The sequence below is a fragment of the Dermacentor variabilis genome, chromosome 2, assembly GCF_050947875.1.
Source record: "Dermacentor variabilis isolate Ectoservices chromosome 2, ASM5094787v1, whole genome shotgun sequence".
Taxonomy (NCBI): domain Eukaryota; kingdom Metazoa; phylum Arthropoda; class Arachnida; order Ixodida; family Ixodidae; genus Dermacentor; species Dermacentor variabilis.
The window spans coordinates 258,813,050-258,840,968 of NC_134569.1; the positions used below are offsets into that span (position 1 = coordinate 258,813,050).

The 27,919-nt window shown below is 43.5% G+C and overlaps 1 protein-coding gene across 14 annotated transcripts in view; it reads left to right on the forward strand.

The window, feature by feature from the left end:
• Positions 1-27,919, forward strand: part of mio (GATOR complex protein mio) — a 560,893-nt gene that overhangs the window by 326,079 nt on the left and 206,895 nt on the right. For all 14 annotated transcript variants that reach the window (XR_012826275.1, XM_075682897.1, XM_075682900.1 and 11 more), the window contains 2 exons: positions 12,921-13,090; positions 19,278-19,349. Coding sequence is in view for 13 of the 14 variants with exons in the window: in XM_075682897.1 (XP_075539012.1) it covers positions 12,921-13,090; positions 19,278-19,349 (242 nt within the window). In the remaining variant the exon portion in view is untranslated. The remainder of the gene's footprint in view (positions 1-12,920; positions 13,091-19,277; positions 19,350-27,919) is intronic.

Below are 27,919 nucleotides of genomic sequence, written 5' to 3' on the forward strand. Positions count from 1 at the left end.
ACAGTACCCCCCATGCCACTGCATAATGCAAATGTTGTGTGCGTTCATGACGAGATATATACATGGCTCCATGCGCCAGCTTAGTTGTGGAATGCCTGTTAAAAATGTCAGATAATGCGGAAACATTTCAGTAGTGCCAGTTTACAATATATGAGCGAGACAATGAGGTGCGCCACCGCGCCCCGTTTCCAGCACGATTAGCGCTTTTGCATGCTGTAGGGAAGCTCGCATGCACAGTCTTCATCAATGACCGCTTCAGGTACGTTGTCCTGGCCCTTGTTTCCTGCAACATTGTTTAGAAGAGATGCTTTAAAACCAAACAAAACAAATACAAAATCAGAAATGCGTGCGCACGACCTCCGATCGGTACACATCTTTGACTATGGCCAAAAAAAAAACGAAAAATACAAAGCAGCGAATCCCTTGTGCATTGACCGCCTGCTTCATTCTCACATAAAATGACTTAAGAACAGTTGCGGAATACATTCTCTAGTTTGCAGTGCTCGCAACACAGCATCAGGCACCATCGCAGAGTATTTACCAAAACAGTACGAGTGCGGGCAGAAAATTGAGTAAACAATGAATCCTGCATACTTAAATTTACCTTGAGAATCTGTAGAGGGCTTTCTTTGGACAACCCTAGCCCTCACTCTTGCTTCGTGGGACCGCAGCGGGAACTTTTGTGAAGGCATGGCGTTTCTCTTTAGCCGCTTTCGTAAAGGCTTCAACTCATCTTTAGGCGAATTTTCACAATCAGCTCGCCACAAAATTAAAATGAAATCATTGAGAACAGCGCAACAGTCAATTGCACTCAATAAGGTGGCCCCAAAAGAAGTCGTCTTTGTTAAAATGCTCGTTACATATGACCATTTCTTTGCTCACTTGCTTCTCAATGCGGAACTTGATCGCCCACAACTTCCTCCGTTTTTCCTCTTTTAGAAAGTGGTGCAAGCTTTCCCAATATTGCACAATTTGTGCATTGTGGTACACTGTATATGTGGTTGCTCTTCGCTCATCGACAGTGTTTTTTTTTCCCATATCGAAGAGTACCAAAATGCCAGCACAGCTGCAGAAACCGCGTGAGTAGGAAATCCATCACCCCCTCCCGGCTTACGAAAAAATCAGCGTGGTGGTGCTAGCATATCTGGAAAGCACGAATAGACCTTGCGAGATGATCTCGCAGAAGTATGGATCGGCGCATGAACGGAACGTCCGCGCCGCTTGCTGACCTGGAGCCAAAGAGGAAGAACCTTCTTTTTTTTCATTCCCAAGTAACCCCGTCGTTAGGTGGCATTAGCAGAGCAACATTCGTGCTATCTCGTACTACCCTGCAAGCATAGCGACCACTGCCGTAAAGCCATGCTGTGAAGCCGGATTACAGGAGACCGGAGCTATGCGGGAAAACAACATATCAGGGGATGCGGGAAAGTCACGCATCGCCACATTACTTGATTCTAACGCGCCCTTGATTGTAATGTGCACCCGTTTGCCGTAACCTAAAAAAAGAAATGTCCTTTACAGTAATGCACACCTCATTCTTTCATACAGAAATACAACTTTCTTTCATTTGGAAAAAAAGAAAGATTTACTTCCAATGCACTAAAGTTGCGATAAATAAAAAAAAAAGTTGCAGTTTCCCCCGAAAGGTGAAACATCGATTACAAAAAGTAAGGATTTAGTTTTATTGACTGTATAAACTTTTAAAGATTAGCTTCCTAACTAAATTAACAAGCGTGGATTCATGCTTGCATAAGCGAACACGAACACGTCTCATGCAATGACCGCGAAAACTTTTTATGAGAATGCCGAAGTGAGGAAGTGCGGTAGCAGGAGCGAGAGAATTTACTTTTGTGTGGCCTCTCGCTTCAACATGAACTAAGCGACTAGAACACAGCGTGCTGCACCTAGATGCATAGACTGTTGCCTCCGTCGTAAATCGCTTTCAAGATAGGGGCCACACGGCTGTGCCATACGTAGCAGCTGCCAGTGCAGAACGCCTCTCCTGCTAGCACCAGTCCTGCACACAAGTTTCGGGAACTCCAAACGCCTGTGATGCGGCCCGATTTCCGCCACTTTCCACACATCTGATCACTTTCCTTTTAATTGTGGCATCGTGTTGAACACTCGGCATGTCTTCGTAGTCGGCACTGCGATGTTGATAGAGCAAACGCAGAAAACGGGAAGACGGACGATGGACCAACCTAAGCATACATACTACAGCACATGGAGGAAGCTACGGCAGCAAGGCTTGAGGCGCATATGAGGCGGCCATTTTGAAATGCTGATGGGGATATGGTAATACAGATTTAGGGTCGTACTCAATTGTAATGTGCATGCAATTTTTGGACCCGTGTTATTGGGAAAAAAGTGCAGGTTACGTTTGAGTAAATATGGTAAGTGGTGTAAGAAGCTTTTTGAAGTGATTGGAGTGCCATGTAGAAGTTTCTCGGAAAGTATCCAAGTGAACCGTTAGCTTTGGTGTTGATGTACCTCACATGATGGTTCCATGACAGGTTACTAGAAGTATGAACACCGAGATATTTGTAAGATGAAACAGACTCAAGGGACGTATTTTCAAAATGATAGTTGAACACGCTAATTAGGTGGAAGATACGTGCACATTGGCTTGCATTTTTAATTGTTTAGTTCCGTGTTCTACAATTGAAACCAAGCAAGTATGTTGCATATATGACACCAGGCAAGCATGTCTAGAAGGAGGCCACATCGTCTTGGTTGGCTATTTTCCGGTAAATTACACAGTCATCTGCAAATAGGCAAACCTTTGATAAAATATTAGTGGGTAGGTCATTAATAATATTAAGAAAAGTAAGCGTCCCAGGACAGACCCCTGGACATACTCGAGAGTTAGAAAGGAAAGCTCGAATTCTGTTAAGCACATTGGGATCTATGTTGAATTGGCCGAGCTTAAGAAGTTGTAAATGATGATTGAACGTCTGAAATGCTATCGAGGAATATAAAAAATAGTCTATTGTTAATCCAGAATCAAGCAACCGATGCAGATCATTAGTAAAGACCAGTAGCTGTGTTTCGGAAGAAAAATTCTTGCAGAAGCCATGTTGTGAGGGTGTAAAAAACTGGTTAGACTCAAGAAAGTTAACAAAGTGAGTGAATATAATGTGTTCAAAAAATGTATGAGTGCAGATGTGAGTGAAATTGGACGAAAGTTTGATGATTGTGTGCTACCCCAGACTTGTGAACAGGCACAATCTTCCCTGTTAGCCAGTGCTCCAGAAGGCTAGAATGCCACAGAGGCTGTGAAGAAATGCAGGCCAGAATTATAGAAAAGTATTCAACTCTGTTTTACAAAAATTTGGTAGTGATGCTTGATGCTCCTCACCAGGTCTGGTCATCTTGAACTGACAAGCGCAGTGTATACATTGCGCGCTGAAGATCATGCCTGTAAAGCATTGCACCGCCACGTGCCGCAAGAAGAGCTTAAATTTCAAACCAAACGCCGTTTGCCCTTCTCACGCTTGCACCTAGCGGGAGAGTTGACGTTTATCATCACACAGGTGCACCCTATGTGCTTGTGCTGTGACGTGTCGCTCATGGTGACACCTGACTTTGGCAACAGCAGCTATTTGTTTAATCTGTTGCTTCAATAGACGAACTAAAGCTTAGGGAAATAATGAAACCTACAAACCGAATGTCCATGTCTTCGTTTTATTTCATAGCATAGCAAGAGAGATGTACTTCCGTTTCGTCTGCTTGTTCCTATGTCATGCAGTCGCACACGCAGAGAACGAAACTATGTCTTTTTGTATCATGTTCCAGCACGGGATCATGCTCTGTGATCCGCTTGTGTCAGCCTCAGTATTTGTGTAGCACTGACTTATACTGCTAGTCAGATGTCCTCATGCGCAGCACAGAAAATCGTGTACTGCAGGAAATGAGACAAATGCAACAGCATTGCGCAAGAGACAGTCAGTGAAAGTGCACCATGCAGCACGAAAGTACGAAAAAAAAAAAAAAAAAGAAAGCGGGGCTTGTAACATATTCATCACGCAATCCTCCAGCTACAGTATGGGAAAATGCAGGGAAGAATTTTCGCTTGCAGAGGCTAGACAGGAGCAACTAGAGAGAGTGTCTATATTAGCAGTGACGCTCGCCTCCTGAAACCATGGGTTCACGATGCTGAAATATTTCTATCTTGGCTAATAATGAACTAATTTCAAAAATTATTGCGGTAGAACAATCCATAGAGGGCATGTAACAGCTTCCAGCGTATAACCAAAATTTGCTATGTGACCTAGTGAGGGGCCCTTTAATGACAGCACAAATACCCTTAGAAGTAATAAAAAATGTGTGCATTTGTAAGTAATGAGGTAATGGCAAGGTATATTATTCTTTGGTACCTACTGGGCAAGAAAAAGTTTTGCAAATGTGTAATTTTGCCAACAAAATAAATAATAGAAAACAAACCGACGCTATATTCACGGATTTCAGTAAAGCATTCGACGAAGTAGCCCACAGGAAATTACTTTACAAATTAAGTTTTATACTTAGAAACGGTAAGCTATTAAAATGGATACAAGCATACTTAACCAACTGTTTCCAATTTGTTAGGATAAACCAGACTTCCTCCAACACATTACCTGTTGCCTCTGGCGTTCCCCAGGGATCCGTGGTGGGTGCTCTTTTTTTTCTTGTTTATTTAAATGACATTGGCAATAATCTATCTGTAAAAATTGAACTTTATGCGGATGACTGTATACTATATGACGAAATTGACTCACCCCAAGACCAAATCAGGCTAAACAGTGACTTTGGCAAAATAGTTGCACGGTGCCATCAATGGCAAATAGCTATTAACTATGAAAAAACCGTCTTTATGAGAATAACACTAAGGAAAAAGCCCCTTCTCTTTCACTATTTTACCCAGAACACTTATATCTCTGAAGTATTTCACTATAAATACTTCGGTATACACATATCTCTCAATCTTTCCTGGTCAAAACATACTGACACTGTAATGGCTAATTGCATTCGCAAATTGTTCACCCTCAGATGGTCGCTAAAATTCTCCACACCAGCTGTCTGCCTCCTGGCATATAATACAATAGTTTGTCCTACTTTAGAATATGCAATAATCATTTGGGACCCCTACACAAAAACAAATATTGAAAAATTAGAAAGAATTCAAAAGAAAGCTGTCCGATTTATTTACAATTCTTATGGTCGAACTTCTATAACAGATCTTCTTAAACGTAGTGGCTTCTCTTCGATTACAGAACAAAATTGTGTTTCCAGATTAAAATTCTTTCTCAGCTAATGAATAGCCACTACCATACTGATACCTCGCACATCTTAACACCTTTAACTGTTTATGCCACTCGTCATAAATACTCCCTAGCAGTAACCCCAATAACACCGCACAACAACTGCTTCAAGTACTCTTATTTTACAAGAACAATAGTTGATTGGAATAAACTTCCTGATGAAGTCATTACACAAAATTTTTTATCCCGTTTTTCAGGCGCACCTGCATTCATAACTCAAGCGCACATACTTTATTTGGACCTTTTTTCATGCATTCTGTCATTTTGCCATGTTGAATTCAAGCGTCGGCATGATTGCTTGAACTGTATGTTTGTGTGAATGTACTTGTATGTTCCCACCCTGCTAATATCTTGTAAAAGATCGCAGTATCTATAAATAAAGACAGACGTGCATTCTCTGTCAGGCACAGGATACTCTACCATTTTTAGCAAAGCTATTGTGCTGTTCTCATTGCCATGCATGGCAGTCGAAAGTTAGTCTAAAGCATAGCTGGCAGGGTAGAACATTATTAACTGCAACATTTCTTGGAACAAAAGACAGGCATGTTTTTGTTGTTCTCCATGCGACTCATTATTCTTGGCGCTACAAGCAAATTATATCATTGAAATGCTGGCAGCAAAGCATTTTTGTCATGCCACATCCACACAAGAGAGGGTGCAAGAGGCTCAACGCCTTGCAATTGTCAATACTAAGCTGAAGCTCCGTACAAAACTATAGAGGTTTCCAGGTCTAATTGTTTACTTTAGGTAGAGAAACACGAGAGAACTTGATTTCGGCATTGAAAAAGGTGGCCATCGTCGCATCCGCCTAATGCCGCATTGGCATTTTTAAAACCCAGGGGAGACAGAGTTCCACTGCATTGCTTCAAACCGGGCCCACAAAATATCAGTTTTCCAGAAATCTGGCATCATTGTACTGTCACCTTCATTATCCTCACCTATGGCTTCGAAAATGCAGGACGCACTACTGTAGGTCGACGACGAAAAAAAAAGCCACCATCATCAGGTAAGTTGAGTGTGGCTCAGGTCTGCTGTTGGCACACTTTCAGACACATCGGGGACAAGACAGGCTTTGTAAATGTTTTTGCCACGAAAGCTTCACGCTAAGTACTGTACTGGTGGTTTCTCATTGAAAGATAACAGTGCGCTCGATCACTCCCCTACCTTCCTGGACTTTGTGAACAACAGCATGCGTACCACTGGGGTTGCGATTTCCACTGAGACAACATTTGAATAGGCTTGTGCGAATAGTCGATATGTTGAAATATTCAAGAATGTTATGGCATTTGATATTCGCTTTGGCTCTGATTTCAGTATTTGAAGCTATTGAAGTATCCAAAATGAATGAATCTATGTTGTTCCCCTCCCCCCTCCCCTTCTCATTACAACACCCCGGAAAGATTAAGAATTTTTAAAACCTGTGCGTATAACCCAGGAAAATAACTTGCGCAATCTCCATTAATGAATGCACGAATTGTCCACCTTCGGCCAGCTCATCTCTGTTTCCCACACCTTCAGGGACAATGACTGGGAAGAACTTTGCCCTACAGCTGGTTTCACGGTTGCAGGGCCCAAATCTTGAGACGAAATTTACACTGTCGTGAAGCCACACCTGGAGTTGAGAGTCATATGTACACCCCCTCCCCCCTACAGCTCAATTTTACTGTTAAATAAAAAAAAATTGTGCCAGAACCCAGCACACAATGACTGTCAACAGGGATGCGATTAGCATTCAAGCAGTATATTGACACACTGTATTGCTGACATTGCGTTTGGCTAAAATCTGTAGTGGTCATTATGAGACTTCCATTCTTTCGGCTACATGTCACCTATACCATATCTGGTATCGGTCCGCATTGATAGGTCACTCACTTGGCAAGGCCACCAATAAGCATGACTGCATGATGACAATGCAGTAATGGCAATGGAATGATGTTATAAAATGAGAAAGGTGGTATGGTGGTGATGGCATGACGATGGTATGATGACAACATGGTGACCAAGGCATGAGAATAATGGGATGACTAGTTTATGACGGCATAGGTGCGACGACGATAGTATAATGAAGCTGGAATGACAACGATGGCATGACGATGGCAGTATGGCAAGAGATGCATGACAGCAACTGTCTGAAGATGATGGCATGACAATGGCTGCATAATCGCAAATGAATGATGAAAGCATGATAACAATAAAATGAGGAAGGAATAACATCAATAATATACCAAAGGTGGCATGATGATGACGGCATGACAACAATGGGATAACATTTCTGAAGTTATGATTAATGGTAAAATGACAGCGTGACAATGTTGGCATAACGACCATGGTATGATAATGACTGTGGCAAGGCTGGCACGATGATGATGGCAGGAGGAGAGTCTGATGACGAAGTTGGAATGACAATGATAGAACTAACACGAGGCGTCATGATAATCGTACGACAACAAACGCATGATGATGTCTGTGGAAGGAGAAGGCAATGACGACAATGGCATGACAGCGATAGTTGGGCTTCTAAGCAAGAGGTTGCGGGATCGGAATCCCGACCACAGCGGCCGCATTTCGATGGGGGCGAAATGCAAAAACACCCGTGTACTTAGATTTACGTGCATGTTGAAGAACCCCAGGTGGTCCAAATTTCTGGAGTCCCTCACTATGGCATGCCCGATTATCAGATTTTGGTTTTGGCACGTAAAACCCCATAATTTGATTTTTTTTACAATGATATGACGATGATGAGATGACGACGATGTATCACGAAGACTGGAACAATGACAGCATCACAAGAGTTAAATGATGAAGCTCGATTGACGATGATGGAACTACCATGACAACCTCATGGAGATGGTATTGCTACAAATGCATGATGACTGTATGACTATTGTCGAATTCCAATGGCAAGGTCGGAGCAGCCGACGGACTCCGCATGCGAGCACTCAACTCTGGCGCAGAGCAACGCCTCCAGATCCGCGAGTGGAACACAACCTGCGCCGCCGAAGCGAGGCGGAAGCGGAAGTTCCATCACCGAGTTACCCAGGATACCTTGCGTGTTGTCATTTCCTTCTGCTGTTTGCTCCCAGCACCGCCACACCGGTCATTTGTCTCTTCAGCGCCGTTCACATGTTGTTTTTTAAAAGTGCGGAATGGATATCTCGCCAAGAGTGCAGCTGCTTTTGCTTCCTCGCGAGTCATGACCGGTGGCGACTCTTAGCAGACAAACGTGGTAAAGGAAATGCGTCACGCAGAGTTCCGGTCCACTCCGCTGATTTTGGCGGAGCATCTTTTTCTGTTCCACGGAGTGACTCCCGCTCTGAATCCCCTCCGACTCTCTCATTGGAACACCTTACTTCCGCCCTCACTCTGTCATTGGAACAAACTTGCTCCGAAATGAGCAGAAAAACTTGCTCTCACTCCGCCATTGGAATTCAACATATGATGGCTTGATGAGAGTCGGATGACAAAGCTGGAGTGACGGTCATGCAATGACCATGACAACATTGTGATCATGAGCGCATATTTAGTGGTTCAAGCTATTGAACAATTTGGGTCACTGGGTCAGCGTAGAAGGCATGACAATGACGGCATGATGAGTCAGATGGCAAAGCTGTAATGACAATGATGGAACGACCGCGATGGCATGATGTTGACAAGCACATACTTAGTGACCCAAGCAGGTACACAACTTGGGCGACCGGGCATGCATAAGAGGATAGATGGACGGACATACGGACGGATGGGCGGGCAGGCAGGCAGGAAAGCTCAAAATGCCTGAAATAAGCAAATAATGCTAATCACCTAAAAAAGGTGTTCGGCTGGGCGCATGCAAGACATGTTAGGCGCCCATATAGACGGAAAGCATCAAGCTGAATTTGCACAACACAGCATAAACTCGTCACGCAGTCAAGGTTGCACTTCACAGCATCCCAACAATTCATGACAGGTGAACATGAAACGTGCCTGCAGCCAGAACCACCATAAGATTTTAGGTAGACTGAAGCGCAACAGTAAAAAAATTTTCTGTGCAGTTGGAGTTGTAAGAAATGCTGAACTAGCATTTTTGCATTAGTATATGTGAATAACAGCATCTTGAAAATAAACTGACTTTGGAGATGAACCTATTTCCTTTTTAACAATAAAGACTCAACTTCCTTAGATTTTTCAACATCTGGCTCTCATGTCAAGGTTTTATGCAAATCCCACAACTACAGTAGAACCCTGTTGATAAATTTTTCAAGAGACCGCAGAAAAAAAATCTCTACAGCCGGGAAAACATAACGGTAAGGAAGGCCACAGATCTCTACAGCAACATCAGATATAGCTCTGAGTGGCTGCCAGTATAGCTATTAGATGTCTAGGCACTTGTAGTGTGCCTGGTGACATCACTTGTGCGTAAGTTATTAAGAGACATGTTTACTGTGTGGCCCCTTTCCACTCTTGATATGTTTCACCGCAATGTTTTTATATGCTTCACTGCATAACATGGGTTTGTTGTGATGAAGCTGACTAAAGAGAACTGGCGCTTATTGGCTGGGTGCTGCTTGAAAGTATTGCTGTCACTTGCTGCGGAATGATTTCAAGATGTTTTACATCATAATTGCAAAATTTACGCAATGTCTGTTTATATAACGTCATCAAGGAAGCCTTTTGGTACATCAGTAACTACAGTATGTGGAAATATCTCTTGGGGACGCAAACATGCGACACGCATTATCAGGAGCGGTATGTGTTGTGAACTATATTGCACATATCAGTTTTAATTTAACGAAGAGAACCGGCGCCTCTGTACAGCCAACCTAAGGCAACGACGAAACATCTAAGCGGCAGGTGCTATCAAATATTTGTGATACACCGGCATCATTCTCACGCATTTAATGTCTATTAGGCTTGAAATCAGTATATATCTACGCTTGCCTCTTGCATGAGGCCGATGGCACTGCTCAACACAGCGATCACTGTGGTTGGTGAACCTGCGTGATACATGCACGAGCTATATATGTGCTTCAGCGTTGCCTTTTTGCCCTGTAAAGCTATAATATCCGAGATGGATTGCATAAAAAGAATGCGGTGGCTATTTTTGAGGACAATATTTCTGTAATACTTGTGAGTGCGTTGTAGAGAACGAGACAAACACAACCGGAAAAAAAAAAATCGGTTATCTTTATTTTCGAAAAAGAAAGAGAAAATGCGCTAACACCGCAGTACGACCTCACATAGTCACGTCGCACGTTTATAGATCTATGAATGTTGATGCCGCATGCGTGGACTATACGCTATGTAGAACAAAGATTTTTGTAATTCAGCACCTACCACTGCTTAGGATGCTTGCGCAGTTCATAAACGGCGGCTTTGCTAGACAAGTATAGTTCACACTGTAAGGTATGCTGTTATTACTAACCAAAACTATTTCATTCATGGGTGAGAATCTCATTCACCGAAGCAAGTAGTCACACAATGTAATCTGCAGCTAACAGTTTGTATGCTTGTCACAGTATAATAGCACAGCTTATGTCGTAGCAGAATGGTACCCACGCTGTTACGATTGTGGCGTATGTTTCATTGCTCCTACACCGCAGCTTAGAATTAGATGATAATACTACAATAAGATCACATTTGGGAATGGAACTTTCAGAAATACACAATTGATCTGTGAGGCTGATTGTAGGCTTGTGAGGCTGATCGTGGTTGTGAGGCTGATCACGCTGCGTGCTTGGTCCGCCTTAATGGCAGCAGAAACTCTGGCCATACCAACTTAAACCACTTCAGTACGTCACACAGAACCGTTCTCCATGAAGAAGACACCACGTCATACTAAATATACTGCACGAGCGCAAAAACAAATGCCAGAAACTACCGCTGAGCATATAGTTGCCATGCAAAAGGAGCGCTCACCCAAGTCAGCATGCTGACTGCCCATAGATGGCGCCACTGCGTAGCAATATGGTGGTGCCCATGAAAAAACGGTTTATAAGGCAGTTCCAAAAATAAATGTAGCCCTGGTTTTAGCCTTATTTGTGGGATTCCCAGTAAGTTGTAACCGATGCACACTTTTTCAGGGGCTTTGCCAACTTCTTTGTGAACAATTTATCCTGATGCTTGTGCAGTCACTTGTTCTAAACTTCAGTTACTTGTTCCAAGGGATCGGTCATTTGTTGCAACAAATCGGTCGCTTATTGCAAATTTCGATTGCTTGTTGCAAAGTACCGATCACTTGTTGCAACGTACTCGTTGCTTGTTGTAAATCTCCTGTGTGGCGCTAAGTTTAAGTGACTGCCGTGTTTAAATGCAACGTAAGATGCAGGAACATTACAGAATGCCATTGCATAACATGGGAGCATATTATGTGGAAGTCAATGTTATTCAAGTTGGGACTGTGAAAATGCGACGTAGCAGCCACAAATACGCAACAGCAAACTTATCCAAATTGGAACTATCCACTTTGAAATTATTCTACACTAATTATTATTTGCTTCAATCTAAAAATTTATACTTGTGCAAACCTACATTTGAATAATTTTCCAACACTGACAGTGAGCTCAACCTCTGTGTGGAATTAACTGATGATAAAACTGCTCCTCAAAAGTGATAATTGAAAAGGCAGCAGCGCAAAAGAGACACGGATGAAGACAACACGACAAGGATGAACTCTGATCCGTCGTCTAGTCTCTCTCCATATCTTTTTTGTGCATTTTCAAATGTGTACCAACATGCCTAATTCGCCACATTAATCAAAAGTGATGGCAGGTTTGGACGGCTCCAAAACTGAAAACAAGAAGCCAGTGCCTGTGCTGCTGACGAGCTGTGAATGGATGCGAACGCTGATGACGCTACCATTAGTGTACAGTAAATGATGTGACTCCAGCTGAAACTAAAGAAGACATTATTGCGTGCATGCGGAATGCTGTACAAAGGCAAATTAATGAATTTTTCGAGCTAATACGGTGGTAAAAGGCTTGCATGCATCTTTTTCTTTTCTCACTCCTTTTTTTTTTTTTCTTGGACTGCCCGATTTTTCTGACGTTATCACGGTCTCTAGGGTGTCAGAAAAATCCAACATTGACTGTATATGACAGTTATTTCATAGGAAACGCTTCAAAACAAGAACAACTGTGCTTCAAGGCATTTGTAATGGGACTTGTATGTGAGGTCACTGCTTACATAGCTTCCACTGCATTGCCTGCTATGTATAGAAAACTGACTAGCCCAATTAAAAGGATGAGGCTGAAAACAGCACAGGCATTGTTATTGCAGGTGTAAAGAAAAACTTTGTAAAGCCTGTCTAGCCCAGGCATGGTTATTGCTCAATGAAGCCTGTCTCCAGATTCCAATTATGCACTGCTACACTGTACTGGACATAAAAAACATGCAGAAGCAGAGCTTCTACCATTGGGACTGACCACAGTGGCTATGACGTTTGATGGCTGTGGGCTTTGATTCATCGCCATGGCATTTTGTTCAGGCTGAAATGTAAGAATGCTTGTAGTTAAATTTAGGGGAATATTCGAGAATTGTAAGCAGTCAGCAATAATCCAGAGCCCTCCGCTACAGGCGGCCTCTCATTTCCCTTGCTATGGTGGGAGACCTGTGCATTGTTGGAGTGCCCTTGACCCAGTGCGTGCACTCCAGCGCTGCCTGGAGGAGAGCTCTCGCCTAAAGCTGGTCAACAAGAGCGACTATGCAGTGGGTGTACGCGCCATGCTGGGGGACCTGGGCTCCAGCCGCCCCTCAGAGCCTGTGTACCGGGCAGGGCAAGGACCCCTCAACTTGGTCACCTACACCAGCCGTGAACGGTGAGCCTAGGGCCACAATGCCGGAGAGGAGTGGGTGCTCTACGAAGCATTTGCTCAGTATTCCACTGGAAGTGCAGTTCATTGCTTTCCGCCCACGGCACTTCCTGTGGACTTTGTCTTTTGCAAGCAGTGTCCTTTTAAGTGAGCCTTCACAGAAATCCCATAACTGTAATGCATGCAAATGTTCAAAAGCTGCTGGGTAACATCCATGCCCCATTAGGCTGGGTCGGTCACCACTGTGCTGCCACTTCCAACCTCTGAATCAACTCTCGAGTGTGAGCTGACCTGTATGTCTTTCCCGCGATCCCGTCGGATACTGGTTATGCTACCTAGATTTCACTGTCACATATATTGTTGTCCAATACATCTCACCGTCTGTTCACTGAATTTTATTTCTTGAAAAAGAATTGTACCTTAAAGTACTTGAATGTGAGGTCAGAATAGTACTCTAAATTATTTTAACATCATCTCTACTACACCTGGATAAAACTTGTGGGTGTTATAAAAAACTCCACAATGTAAAGAGACAAAAGGAATGCTGCAGGATTCCTGTGACCACGTACTGTCAAGTCCTCAGCTCCAACACAGTGAGGCATTGACAAGTTGGAAGGAAGAACAAGACACTTTGCTTCAGATGTCCTTTGCGGTTAAGATGCACAAGGTTGCCACGACCTCTCGTCTCGTGTCGGAGCAAAGGGTTTGGCAGCATGTAGTGTCAGGATTCCTGCACCTATTGGCCCCTTGCATTGTGCATCCTTTTCATGTCAAGCCGTTCTTGTGGCAAGTGTCGGCATGCCTCAGCATTGTACCTCGTCATAACCAAGCAAATGAGTAAAGCAAAAAATGATAGCAAATGTGGCGCGCAGCGGGAGATGAAAGAAGCGATCGCAAGGGAGGAAAGTGGAGGATGACGCTACAGTGAAAGCATAAGGTGGAAAACAGAGGAGGAGAGTATGGCAAAATGTTGTGGGGGAAAGCAGAGTGCCACACGAGACTACGAGATGGCGCCATAGTACTATTTGAAATCTGATTGTGTGCACGACACGAATTGTGTAGTACTTTCTGGAAGCCACACAGGCGCCAGCAATTACACTGGAACATCCGACAAGTCATGTGTAAAAGCCAGCGCACTTGACCCGCAGATCAGATTCTCAAAGATTGCAGACTCTGCTCGCCTTCTATTGATGTGCTTGAGGGTTACTTGTTTTGCAACATTTCGCTTCATTTGCAATGTGCCACATGAGACAGATGTCCACACCAGTGAAATGAAAACATGTATAGAGCTGCGCTCATGTTTCGTATTAGGGTGTATGGGTAATAGCTGGCAAATTTTATGACTTGAAAGTATCCTGCAAAAGCTGATCATCATCATCATCATCATCAGCCTGCTTACGCCCACTGCAGGGCAAAGGCCTCTCCCATACTTCTCCAACAACCCCGGTCATGTACTAATTGTGGCCATGTCGCCCTTGCAAACTTCTTAATCTCATCCGCCCACCTAACTTTCTGCTGCCCCCTGCTACGCTTCCCTTCCCTTGGGATCCAGTCCGTAACCCTTAATGACCATAGGTTATTTTCCCTCCTCATTACATGTCCTGCCCATGCCCATTTATTTTTCTTGATTTCAACTAAGATGTCATTAACTCGCGTTTGTTCCCTCACCCAATCTGCTCTTTTCTAATCCCTTAACGTTACACCCATCATTCTTCTTTCCATAGCTCGTTGCATCGTCCTCAATTTAAGTAGAACCCTTTTCGTAAGCCTCCAGGTTTCTGTCCCGTAGGTGAGTATTCGTAAGACACAGCTGTTATAGGTACATTTTCTCTTGAATAATGGCAACCTGGTGTTCATGATCTGAGAATGCCTACCAAACGCACCTCAGCCCATTCTTATTCTTCTGATTATTTCGGTCTCATGATCAGGATCCGCGGTCACTACCTGCCCTAAGTAGATGTATTCCCTTACCACTTCCAGTGCCTCACTGCCTATCGTAAACTGCTGTTCTCTTCCGAGACTGTTAAACATTGCTTTAGTTTTCTGCAGATTAATTTTTAGACCCACTCTTCTGCTTTGCCTCTGCAGGTCAGTGAGCAAACATTGTAATTGGTCCCCTGAGTTACTAAGCAAGGCAATATCATCAGCGAATCGCAAGTTACTAAGGTATTCTCCATTAACACTTATCCCCAATTCTTCCCAATTCAGGTCTCTGAATACCTCCTGTAAATACGCTGTGAATAGCATTGGAGAGATTGTATCTCCCTGCCTGATGCCTTTCTTTATTGGAATTTTGTTCCTTTCTCTATGGAGGACTGCGGTAGCTGTGGAGCCGCTATAGATATCTTTCAGTATTTTTACATACAGCTCGTCTACACCTTGGTTCCGTAATGCCTCCATGACTGCTGAGGTTTCGACAGAATCAAATGCTTTCTCGTAATCATTGAAATCTATATATAAGGGTTGATTATATTCCGCACATTTCTCTATCACCTGATTGATAGTGTGAATATGGTCTATTGTTGAGTAGCCTTTACGGAATCCTGCCTGGTCCTTTGCTTGACAGAAGTCTAAGGTGTTCCTGATTCTATTTGCGATTACCTTAGTAAATAGTTTGTAGGCAACCGACAGTAAGCTGATCGGTCTATAATTTTTTAAGTCTTTGGCATTCCTCTATTTTCCCTCTTACCGCTAGCTCATTGATCGGCTTCTTATGTACCAGCTTCTTCCGTTCCCTCCTCAGGTCTAGACTAATTTGAGTTCTTACCATCCTATGATCGCTGCAGTGCACCTTGCCGAGCACGTCCATATCTTGTATGATGCCAAGGTTAGCGCAGAGTATGAAGTCTATTTCATTTCTAGTCTCGTCATTCGGGCTCCTCCACGTCCACTTTTGGCTATCCCGCTTGTGGAAGAATGTATTCATTATCCGCATCTTATTCTGTTCTGCAAAGTCTACTAATAGCTCTCCCCTGCTATTCCTAGACCCTATGCCATATTCCCTCACTGACTTGTCTCCAGCTTGCTTCTTGCCTACCTTGGCATTGAAGTCGCCCATGAGTATAGTGTATTTTGTTTTGACTTTACCCATCGCTGATTCCACGTGTTCATAGAAGCTGTTGACTTCTTGGTCATCATGACTGGATGTAGGGGCGTAGACCTATGCGACCTTCAATTTGTACCCCTTATTAAGTTTCACAACAAGATCTTCCACCCTCTTGTTAAAGCTATAGAATTCCTGTATGTTACCAGCTGTATTCCTATTAATCATCAATCCGACTCCTAGTTCTCGTCTCTCTGCTAAGCCCCGGTAGCACAGGACGTGCCAGCTTTTTAGCACTGTATATGCTTCTTTCGGCCTCCCAACTTCACTGAGCCCTATTATATCCCATTTAGTGCCCTCTCATTCCTCCAATAGCACTGCTAGACTCGCCTCACTAGATAACGTCCTAGCGTTAAACGTTGCGAGGTTCAGATTCCAATGGCGGTCTTCGCAGCTGCTGGGGACTCAGTGCCGGGGTTTGATTGTTGTATTCATATAGGAGGTTGTGGCCAAGTACTGCACCAGGGTGGCCAATCCTGCTCTGGTGAGGGAGTGCGTTACCGGTTCTGGTCACCGGGATCAGGCCGGTGACCAGAACCTCCAGGCCTTGTTTAAGCAATTTTATCAACACGCAGATTTTTTTTTTAATCCGGTGGAAAATTGTGGGCACCGGTATTTGAACCACGATCCTCTCGCACGTGAGGTGGATGCTCTGCCTCTACACCACCGCTGCTCTTGATAAGCTGATACTGAAAGCTAACGATTCAATCACAGGTAGAAGGGAGGGTAAAGATGTGCCTGTGAGCAGCCTTCCATATCTACATGGCATGTCACAGTGAGTTGTGAAGGGTGGGGCAGGATACAGCTTCAATGTCGTCTTTTCAACCAAGAATAAGTTAGACGAAATGTGTGCTGCTGTGGAAAGAGAGGGGTGCAATACAAAGCAGCATGATGTATATGCCCCGTGTAACGAGGGCGTGGTTTATGAAATTCCCCCCTCATGTGGAAAAGGCCAAATCAGCCAGACGAAATGGTAACTATCTGAAGGAATGCAGGACTTCCTTGAAGGGCCAGCCAACATCTCATTTATCATTGCTTTGTGAAGAATGTAGCTGCGCTTTCAGTCTTTCGGACACCAAGATAGTGCCTAAATACAGAGACAGGGTGGCACGTGAGATAGCGGAGGCCTACTACATTCAGAAGGCAGGTGATAGCTGTGTCCTGAGGCTGTCTATCATGCTGCACAGATTGGAAATAGATGACCTTGCCGCTACTCTTCAAAGAATGTGGCGTCATTCCAGATTAGGAAGGTACAGCGCCAACTAAGATGATCATGAGAGAGAGGACAACACGGGACAAGCGCTTGTTCTGTGTCATTACTCCTCTCGTGACCGTGTTAGTTGGCGCTGTTCTTTCCTAATTCAAGTGTGCACCATCTAGCCTAAATGAATGTTGTCTTGAGTCATTTCACATCTTCTCATATTTATTTTAAGGGTATTTATTCATCTCCTTTCAATAAATTTCTCTGTTGATACTTCAGCACTTTACCCCTCTTGTCTTTTTCTCATTCAGTGTACTTCTCACGCTAAAGTTTCTAGTAACAGTCGAACTTTAATGTCTTTTTTGTGAGTGTTTCTTGATAACTCTCCTCTGCCTGACTGTGCAACGTATAGCTCAGGTCTACATCAAGGTATGGTGCCTACAGCGTTTCTTTATTTCATTGTTTTCTTTTTTTGATCAGAAAGCAACACAGCTACACTACATACTGCCTCAAGCATTAAGTTGCACCAGCCCCTGCATAGATACCAGTATAATTTAATTGAAAGCGTACAAATAAAGGCTGTCCATTTCATCTGGACCTTGTTTTGGTATGCTGAAGTAGCCTAAATGCTAGCTGTCGTGAACTTATCTCGTTTAATTAAGAGAAGTTGAGTCTCTTTCATGCATTTTTTATTTTGATACACTAGAAGGCCTTGCAATTTAAGTATACCTTTTTCTTAGGGCGTTTGCATTCTTAAAGTACTTCACACACTTTCTAGAGGCCATCTGTCTATCTATCTATCCGTCTGTCTGTCTTTGTGTCTATGTGCCTATGTTTGTATCTAAGAGTTTTCCCGTTTATCTGGATCGCATCGAGCTGCTGTGCTGAGGTAACGGGGTTTGAAACCAACCATCAGACAAACCTGGGTATGTGGCAGTGTGTACATGCGGGCTGCCCTTCTTCCACGAACCTCTTTCAGGCCAACACGGGTCACTGTGGGTGAGGGACTGGGTACCACATTCGAAGGAACCTTGATGCCGATTGGAGTAGTGGGTACGTTCCACTCGGTCTGTGTGGGTCTCCAATGAATCTCTTTGATGCCACATTTGGTCCCTGGGTATGTCTCAGTAGGTGTGTGCCAAGGAACGTCTTTGACGCCAACTTGCATAACTAGGTATGTGCCGCTGTATACAATGACACAAAAGATTGCTTAAACTTCTCTGGTGGAATCAAACCGACGCAGCAAGGGTTTCTCGAGGACAGCATCCCAACGCATTTCGGAGGCCGCATGCAGGCATTCACGGGAGCGGGGTGCACCGAGTGTTCTTGGGGAAGCGGGAGTTGGCAGTGCCGCTGCAGTACACGCCTGGTACATAGCTCATTTCGATGGTGGCACTACGTTGTGTCATAATGCTAACACATTACCGTTGGCATTGATTGTGAGATCAGTTCTGCCGTAGATTTCTTCTACCCACAATAACTGCTTCAAACACTTCCCTGTTCTTTTATTCCCAGCACAGTTAAGGAATGCAAGTGATATGCAAATGATGAAGGCATATGTAATTTTTGCATAATTTGGCCCCCACACCTGCATTTTAGCATTTTGTAACTGCTTCTCACATTATATCTGGGCATCAGAGATTTTTTGAACGTTCTTCTTTTACTATATGATCAAGGAACCAGTCTCTTCGGTCCTATTACACCAAGATAGTATTTCTTTTTCTGTTTTCATGACCCCTCGCTTGTTTTCTTCTATAGCATTCAGATCCGTGTTATATACAAGTGTTTAAGAGTAATTATGCTTTTATTTGCTGTGTGATGGCATGTTACACACATTTATGCAGTTTTATACACTTGTGGTGCTCTACTCCAGTTTTCTTTTCCCCCAGTGAGCGTGTGCTGTGGCTCTGTGGATGGAAGCAAAGGCACGATGGTCTGCAAGGCAATGTCTTCAACCGTAGGTGAGCGCAAGGAAATTCACTGATTTCAGGCTGGGAAGGAGCTACAACTACTAGCTGACCTTTACAAGAGATGCACTATATAACATATACAATAATTGACAGACTACGGATGAGAATTTTCACAAGTTAACTTACGGACTTTCGCAGAACTCGTTTACGATATTCTATTCTCTATGCACTTTGAGTTGCCATTTAATTAGGCCTTGTTCTGTGATTTGCTAGTCCCCTGGTTAGCTCAGATGATAAGCGACTACCCCGGTAAGTAATTGGTGTCAGGTTCGACTCCAGAGCCAGTAAAAATTTTGTTTCACCCGTTAAGTTTTCTTTCTGAGATACCTGTATGCGTTTCCTTTGTTGCTTTTTGCTGCAGTCAGATGGACGGCAATTTTCACATTAGTGGACCTTGCTCCACCTTGCAGACTTCAGCGGGATGGACTTGCAAACTGTTTTTGCATGTTTGGATTATATTTGTGCCGAAAAAGTTGTCATTAGCTCGACCCTTTGGTTCTTTTAGGATGCAAAGTACATCACCATTTATTAACAATGTATTATCACAGGGTAGTGAAAATAAAAGCAAAGGTGTGTGAAAACTGAAAAGGTTTCGATTTGAAGATAGTACCAAGTCAAGAAAAAAGAAAGCCAAATATTGAATCAAATATTGGAAAGATTTATCATCAAGTTCGATGTTTACAAATTTTGGCCAAAAAAAAACATGGCGATGCACGTGCTTGGAAGTTTCCTAGCATTGCATAGTTTGTCTGGTCATTGATTACAGGGGTATCGTTGGCCTTAAGGGCAGACACTGGTTTGAAAATATTTTTTTTTAATTTTCAGTATTTCCAGCTGAAATTTTTATGCAATATGTATTTTTCACAGCTGAAAACAAATATGCAATTAGATTTGGGCTATCAGTCCCACATTTTAAAAATATTGACTGTTTCATGAACTTACATTCTGCCCAGTCTTTTGACAGCTTTCCCATAAAAGATTGCTACTAATTTGGTATGACAGCGCTCTATGGAGACCAGGGAGTGCAGGAAAACCATAATTTTATTTTTAGCTTCATTGGTTCAAGAGTTATGGCCTTATCAAGTATACTCATCAGAAAGCTGAAACTGTCGCTTAATTTTATTGTTGATTAAATCACTGTTCTAAATAAAAGTATCAAAATTTCTTGGTTTTATTGCACAAATCAATGTATAAGCTTTCAAATGCTACAAAAATTATCAAAATCCAACCGCTACATCAAAAGATACTGTGGGCAATGGCCTAGGATGTGATAAAAAATGTTGTTTTGAGAAAACGAGAAATGAAGTTTAGGAACATGGGGAGCATTTTTATTCAATAGGAGAAGGTATGAATCAGTGTGGTAATGATGCTAGAAGCCACCAGGAACGTAGTCATCATCATTTTCCTTGGTGCGCTTTCTTTTCATTGCACGCCTGAAGTTTTCAGCATGTGCATGCTTCTTATCGAATGCCACTAGTCTGCGACTGTCCTTTTCTGAACATCTTTCAGAGGCTACGGCATTCTGCTGCAGGTGCAGTTCATTTAGTATTGCTGCATCTGCTCTCCCTTTGCCTGCGTTAAACCTTGCGACTGCTTCGGCCACAGCAGCTTCCACAGTGAAAAGGGAGGCATGTTTGCTCTTTGACACGAGCGACCAAATGACAGAGTGCAGGCTCTCGTTCGGGTTTTGGATTTTGCTTCTCTGACAACGCTTCAGCAATTTCTTGTCAGAGAGTCGCGTATACACAGGCCGCAAGGCATCAACAACATGTTCCGGCAGGTTGTAGCGATGCTTTGGAGGAGTCTCCTTCTGGGCAACAGCCCTGTTGTACTTGCACCAGGGTTCTTCACCACTTGGGCAATGCGAATGATTTGGGCTTGCATCAGTAGATGCTACATGATAAAGAGTTGCCCAAACAGCATTATGCATGGCTTTGATGTTTCCTTGAGTTTTCAAAGCCCATCCATAATATGTAGTGAGCTTTGTGAGCAGCTCGCCCGTGAGTTTTCCTTTACCGCCAAGGCTTGGCTTTCCGTCAGCTCTTTGTTTCTGCAGGAGGTTTCGAAAAGCTGTGCCCATGCGCTTATGCACATGGTTGACACAGTCCTCTTTTTCTATTGGTACAAAGCCATATACCTGTGCCTCCTGAAGGCTATTGAAGGCCCGGCTGTCTCCATCACATAATATGGTTGTGTAGCGGAGTCCGTGCCTTTCTAATGAGCGGCCAAACAAAATTTGTGCCACTTCCACCTCCATTTGGCCTGGCTTACTGGAGGTATTCTTTTGGCAGCTGTGGTCAGCTAGCCACTCGGCATACCTTGGGTCGTCCTCCTTCGGCCCTAGCTGGCACCCCAAACAGAAGTTCGATAGGACGACGAAGTCAAGCACATATCCCGTGAATGGCTCGATCACTGTCCCAACACAAATATGGGACGAGTGGCCCCTGGTCAACCGAGTCCCATCAAAGGAAACAGCGATGTTTCCAGGATTTCCGTAGTCCAGATCAGCATACAGCATTTTCACCGTGCTCGCGCAGTCGTCAATAACGAACGCGGCAGCCTCTTCAATTTAACATAATCTTGGTAGGTCTTCGTGTGCATGCCTCTCCGCGAAATATTCAGAGTGGAAAATATATCGTTTAGCGCAGTTTGTCCGTTCCCTGTGCTCATTGCCGCGCGAACCGCGAGCACGTCGATTTCGAAAGGGCCGCGCGCCGCGTCCCCCCCTGCTCTTGGCGAGCTCCGTGCAGTCTCGAGTTCTCCGCACTCATCACAGGTCAGCACAAGTTTCGCGGCGATGCCATATTCTCGGTCTTCTTTGGAGAGATCTGCCAGGCCCGCCACACACACGGCAATTCATGCACTGAAGCAGTTCATTCACCAACGCTAAGCTTACGACGGTGAACGGCGTTCCAGTCGTCGCGGCTCCTTCAGAGTCTCGAAAAAAAGACCGCTTGCGTCGTGTGGCTGACGTCGACGAAACGTGTTGCTTTATATCACTCGCACGACACTCGATGGCCACTTTTTCAGCGTCGGAAACCAGGGGAGTGTCGACGCGCACAGCTCGCGTGTGATCTTTGATCGTCGCTATTGCGTCCGCGATCACGGGTGCCGCGTTCGTGATAGCGCCGGCACAGCCCGCTTCTTCCGTGTTCTCAGCGGCAGAAGGTCTCGCTGGTGATACGCTGCGTGTTCTCGGACGCCGTTTTCGCTTCTTCCCGAACGCATGAACAGTCCGGAACTTTCGATGACCGCCTGCCATCGCACCGATCGCACCGCCGTCGCTTAGGCCTCTTGGGAAAATGGCAGACTGCGCGCCGCTGTTTAGCAGACGAATCCATTAGCACCAATAGGGAACCAGGAACTGCCCCACGTGATAGAAACGCACCAATAATGTGCGAGTATGAGTTCTTTTTTTAATGCGTGATAGCTGTGCCGTTGCCAGACGGAAAGCGCTCTTCCGCTAGGAACAGACAACAGAAGAATGCATCTTTCAAACAACGCCTCCTTTGTTTCAAATGAGACCAAAATGGCCGCGTTACTTGGCGTGGTTCTCAGGCGCTGCGGCATTAAATATGATCGTTTTTGAGGTGGTTTCGCTAGCGAAAATGCAATAAAACTGACTTGAGACCGAATAACTCGACGAATGCGCATTACATTGCTACAGTATTTTAGGAACAGTTTCTTTAGACCTTATTAATTATGAAAAAAAAATACTTCAAAAAATCGATTTGTCATAATTTTTTTGGCCTCCCAGACCCGTGTCTCCCCTTAATAATAATTTAAACATTTTGGCATCATGCGGCGTCGATCGTGTCAATGCACAATTTTCTAAAAGTAGGGTTGCTTACTCATCCATTTTTTTGTACGAACTTTTCGCTCAGACTTTAAATTCTGGTGTGCTGCCTTGTGATTGGAAGGTGGGCAAAGTGGTGTCATTGTTTAAATCTGGTGACACTCATTCTGCACTAAATTATAGGTCAATATCATCGACCAGTGTCCCTTGTAAGATCTTTGAACATGTCATTTATTCTCACCTGGTTAACTTCCATAAAGCTCATTCTTTTTTTCACATCTCGTCAGCATGGTTTCAGGAAGACATTCTCCTGTGAAACATAATTAATTTAATTTACTAATGATCTATTAGTAGGTCTAGACTTGGAATTTTATATTAATTGTGTGTTCTTAGATTTCTCTAAAGCTGGTCTGCCATGAACTACTTTATCTTAAGCTCAGTAAACTAAATCTTGACACTAACATTCTTGCGTGGATAAAAAACTTTTTGTTAAACCGACAGCAATTTGTAACTGCTAATGGCTACGATTCTTCTCTTAGTCCTGTGCTTTCAGGAGTGCCCCAAGGTTCTGTCCTTGGGCCTCTTCTTTTTATAATTTACATAAATGATTTACCTGATTGTATTAACTCCTCTATCAGGCTTTTTGCAGACGACTGTGTTGTATATAGCGTGATTTCCTCTGATAATGACATATCACTACTACAGACTGATCCTGATAATATTTCTGATTGGTGTAACACATAGAAAGTGAAACTCAGCGCGACGAAGTGCAAACTAATGAAAATTTCTCGTAAACTATCCACCAACACTTGTAAGTATAACGTAATTGGTTCCTTTCTCGAAAAAGTGATTGCTTACACATACTTAGGGGTCCACAATAATTCTAACCTGTCTTGGCAACCGCACATTAATTATATTGTCAGTAATGCTAATTGCATACCTGCGCCGTAATTTTTTAACGGCCTCTTCTTCTCTTAAACTCCTTCTTTATAAAACATTTGTTTGTTTCAAACTAGAATGCATCAACTCTGTGGGATCCATTTACTGAAAGTCTTGTTAGTCACCTTGAAGCTGTACAGAATCGTAGTGCACGCTTCATTTTTTATAACTACTCCCATCTTTCCAGTGTTTCATCTATGAAAACAGCGTTACAGCTTCCGTCCCTTTCCTCATGCTGGAAAATAGCACGTCTCTCCTTATTTCATGAGATTTACTACCATAACCCTCGTCTTAAGCCGGAATTACTTTCCCACCCTTCATTCATATCATTTTGTATTGACCATCGTTATAAAGTGTTTGTTCCTCATTGTCACACTAACCAACACTTTCATTGTTTCATTCCTCAAACTTGTATTGACTGCAACCACTTGCCCACCTCCGTTGTATCTATTACGTACCCCAGTGACTTTAAAAATAGGCTTGAATATGTCACTTAATATATGCTTTGCATATTTTTCTCTATTTATTGTTACCACTCCCTTCTGTAACGCCCTGTAAGCTCTGAAAGTATTCAAACAAATAAATAAAATTTAAAAAGAATGTAGCAAGCTATCAGTAATTTAGGTACATAGAAATCAAGATATACAGTACAATGTACTTTTATTAAAGGGAACTTCAAATTAGTATACCAGCATTGATTACAGCTAAGTTCTAGTATAAAGGTCTCGAAAATATTTTCTTTATCAATAGAATGTTAATCGAATGACATGAAGTGATGTTTTTACCTCTGAGGCTAAAGAATTAGTTATGTTGTACTGAATACAAATCAGGATCTTATCTTAACAGTGAACCTGTGTATTATAGCAATCTCTTATTGGCATAGAAAGTTTTGCTTTCCAGTTTTGCTTCAAAATACAGAAGGGCTTTCTTATCTTTATGGCAGGTGGGTTATCGTATGGCCAATCTCGCGACAGATGAAAGCATAGACCGCACATCATGTGATTCAATCACCACTTCACATGTAGCTATTGTTCGTGCCGTGCGGTTCAGTCGTGGTCAGCGATGGTAGAAGGGTGCTTCTTCGTTGTCAGTTTCAGTGTGATTTGCCACCTGTCAAATATTTTGAAATCGAGAGGGTCAGGAGAAGCTCACGCAATACCCCCTACCCCTTCCCACTTTTCTCGTCAATCTGCTGTCCACACCTATGAATGCAACCGGGCAGTTGTCAAACTATGGTCAGGTGCAACTATAGAAAAAATGGGAGGCCCCGCCCAGATGACCGAAGCGCGACAGGCGATTAAAATAGTTCCGCTCAAAAAACTGTGCTTCTAAAATGTAATATTCTCGCTATAAATAAATACTTTTGTATTTTGATGACTGCTTTAATAGAGCTCTCATGATTGCAATGCTACAGCACATGCCGGATTGTGAGAGCAAAATAACCATCTGCCTTCTACAACACTACGCGTCGTCTGCTTTTTAGCTTCATTGCCAGGGGCAAAAGTAGAAAGAGCAGCCCTGCATGGCTTTCGCACTGGCTTACATGTACACGGCACATTTACTACTTGTTTTCCTAGCTTAAAAGGAATGAGGTGCTATTTAACAAAGATATAAAAAAGCAATGCATTCATCGAAACCATTTAAAACCTGGGACAGGAAGACTACCGAGGCAGGAAAGCTACAAAATTGCTTCATTCATCATTCTAAATAGATATTATTGGTTTTAAATAGCATAAGATTTATATTTTTTTGTGTGTTTTCACAAACTTATTTTCAAGAATGTGATAGTTCTTTTTATCGTTCCTTCTCACATTATTTTTTCTGTTTCTTATATAGCAACACAGTACTCGATCACACCCGCCGCTAACAGTAGGCACCAGATTTTGGCAAACTTTCCTCATTGTAGCCTCACTTTGGAGCAAAACAAAACATCATGGAACAAACACGCCGCGGAATCCTCTTTTCAGACGAAGTGCAGCGCAGCGTCAACGATGCTCGCTGCAATCTTTCGTCGCCTGATCACAGCTCAGAATACACGGCACAAATGGCCCATCATAAGCTCGCAATAATATTTCCGGCAGGGTAGACCACCACAGACAGTTTGGGGATTCACTCTGACGAGGAGCACACGCATATCGCTGACGCTACTTGGCCCAGTTCGAAGCGCAGGCGGCCATCTTCTCCGTCAGCGGGGTCACTGGCCGTCCGGCTCGTGACGTCAGTCTAGAGTGCTGCGCGCCCATTGGTGGAGGCTCGTGTGCATCCACCTTGGAGGAGTAAATGCCCCTTTTTTTCTGATGTTGTATCCCACTGTAGTCCACAACACTTTCGGACCCACTGAATAAATCAAAAGCTAGTCTCGTCACAGGTTGCTCTAAGGAACAAAAATTAGCAACGTGCATCTATGAACGGCGTTCGGAATGAGAGGCCGTTGTATGGCGCGTTGCAAATATGGCGGCCACGAACAATTTTCTTGCCGTGCTGCACATTCGCTTTGGTTTGAGAGGCGGTTCATCGGCTTTCTGGGTATCGTGCAGCCGATGCAAACAGATGCATGTCGATTCAGCACATTACTGCAACTTGAACCTTGGTTGCCAACGCCCAACGAAGCAACACTGGGCACACCGATTAGGTTTCGTGGCCTAGGCAGCAATTCTGTGGTGAAAATTTACCACTAGCTGATACGGTAATGGGTCTCCAGCCGTTGCGAAGTGCTTGCTGCTAATATGTTTGTACAGCTGGCTCGTCGCAAGATCATGCGTGCCGGTTAGGTTTGTGGTTTTGTCGAAGTGCCGTTAAGTTCGTCGCCAAATATATAACACGATCCGTGTGCCTTACGGCAGCTAATTGGCCTGACACTTGCGCATGCACTTTACAAAATATGTGCCACTTTGTTTGCTGTTCCCTCTACCGGCATCATGCTATTGTTCCTTCGCTCCTGTCGGCCTACATGAAGTTTGTACCGACATTGGTGGCCCCAGCCAACGGGCCGCCGTTCTATGAATGTCAGAGTTCTGGTGCTGCGCCTCACGTCCCCACATCGGGTCGACGTCAAGGAGCTCTTGCAGAGACACTCCTGTGGCACCGAAAACAGTGCAGTGCACGGCAACGAGCACGAGGGGCTCCACGGCGCGCACGCACTTATGTGGGTCTCTGCACTGAATAAACGAGAAATCTAATCGTAGATATTAGATTCACGAATTGGATTATTGAAACATTCACTATTTGAGTTCGTGATATTTGAGTATTCCCACACCTTAGGCTGGAAACATTACTGGAAAGTCTGAATAAAGAATAAGACATATCTTATTGAACAAATTTGTGACGAGAAAATAGCACTGAAATGGCGCTTTATTGTATGTAGAATTAAGAAATATAGAAATATACTAAATATGCGGCTCGAGGCAGTCTATCTATACGTGTGTCACCATCCCAGATCAATTTCTGGTGCTCACATATACTTAAGACAGAACAGATTTGTGTAAGAAATAGGATTAAACACGCCTGTTTCACTGTGATATTTGCAATAATGCTCACATAATTCGAATACACCAAATGTGTTTTGCGTGATAGTGATAAATCGATAGATATAATGGCAGTTTGGTAAAAACGGTCATTGGCAAAGTCATGCAACGGATCCATGGCAATAGTATTAACCATTTTATAGGAGGCACTGTCAAAATTTTTGCTGTCACGAGGCACTAACAATAGAACTCAAGGCCTATGTTTTGTTTTTCTAATTTCTGTTGAACTGGCCGTTGTGCCTATGGCTGCTGAGTATGGGTTTGAATCCTGGCCGCATTCCAGTTTGGGTGGAATACAAAAA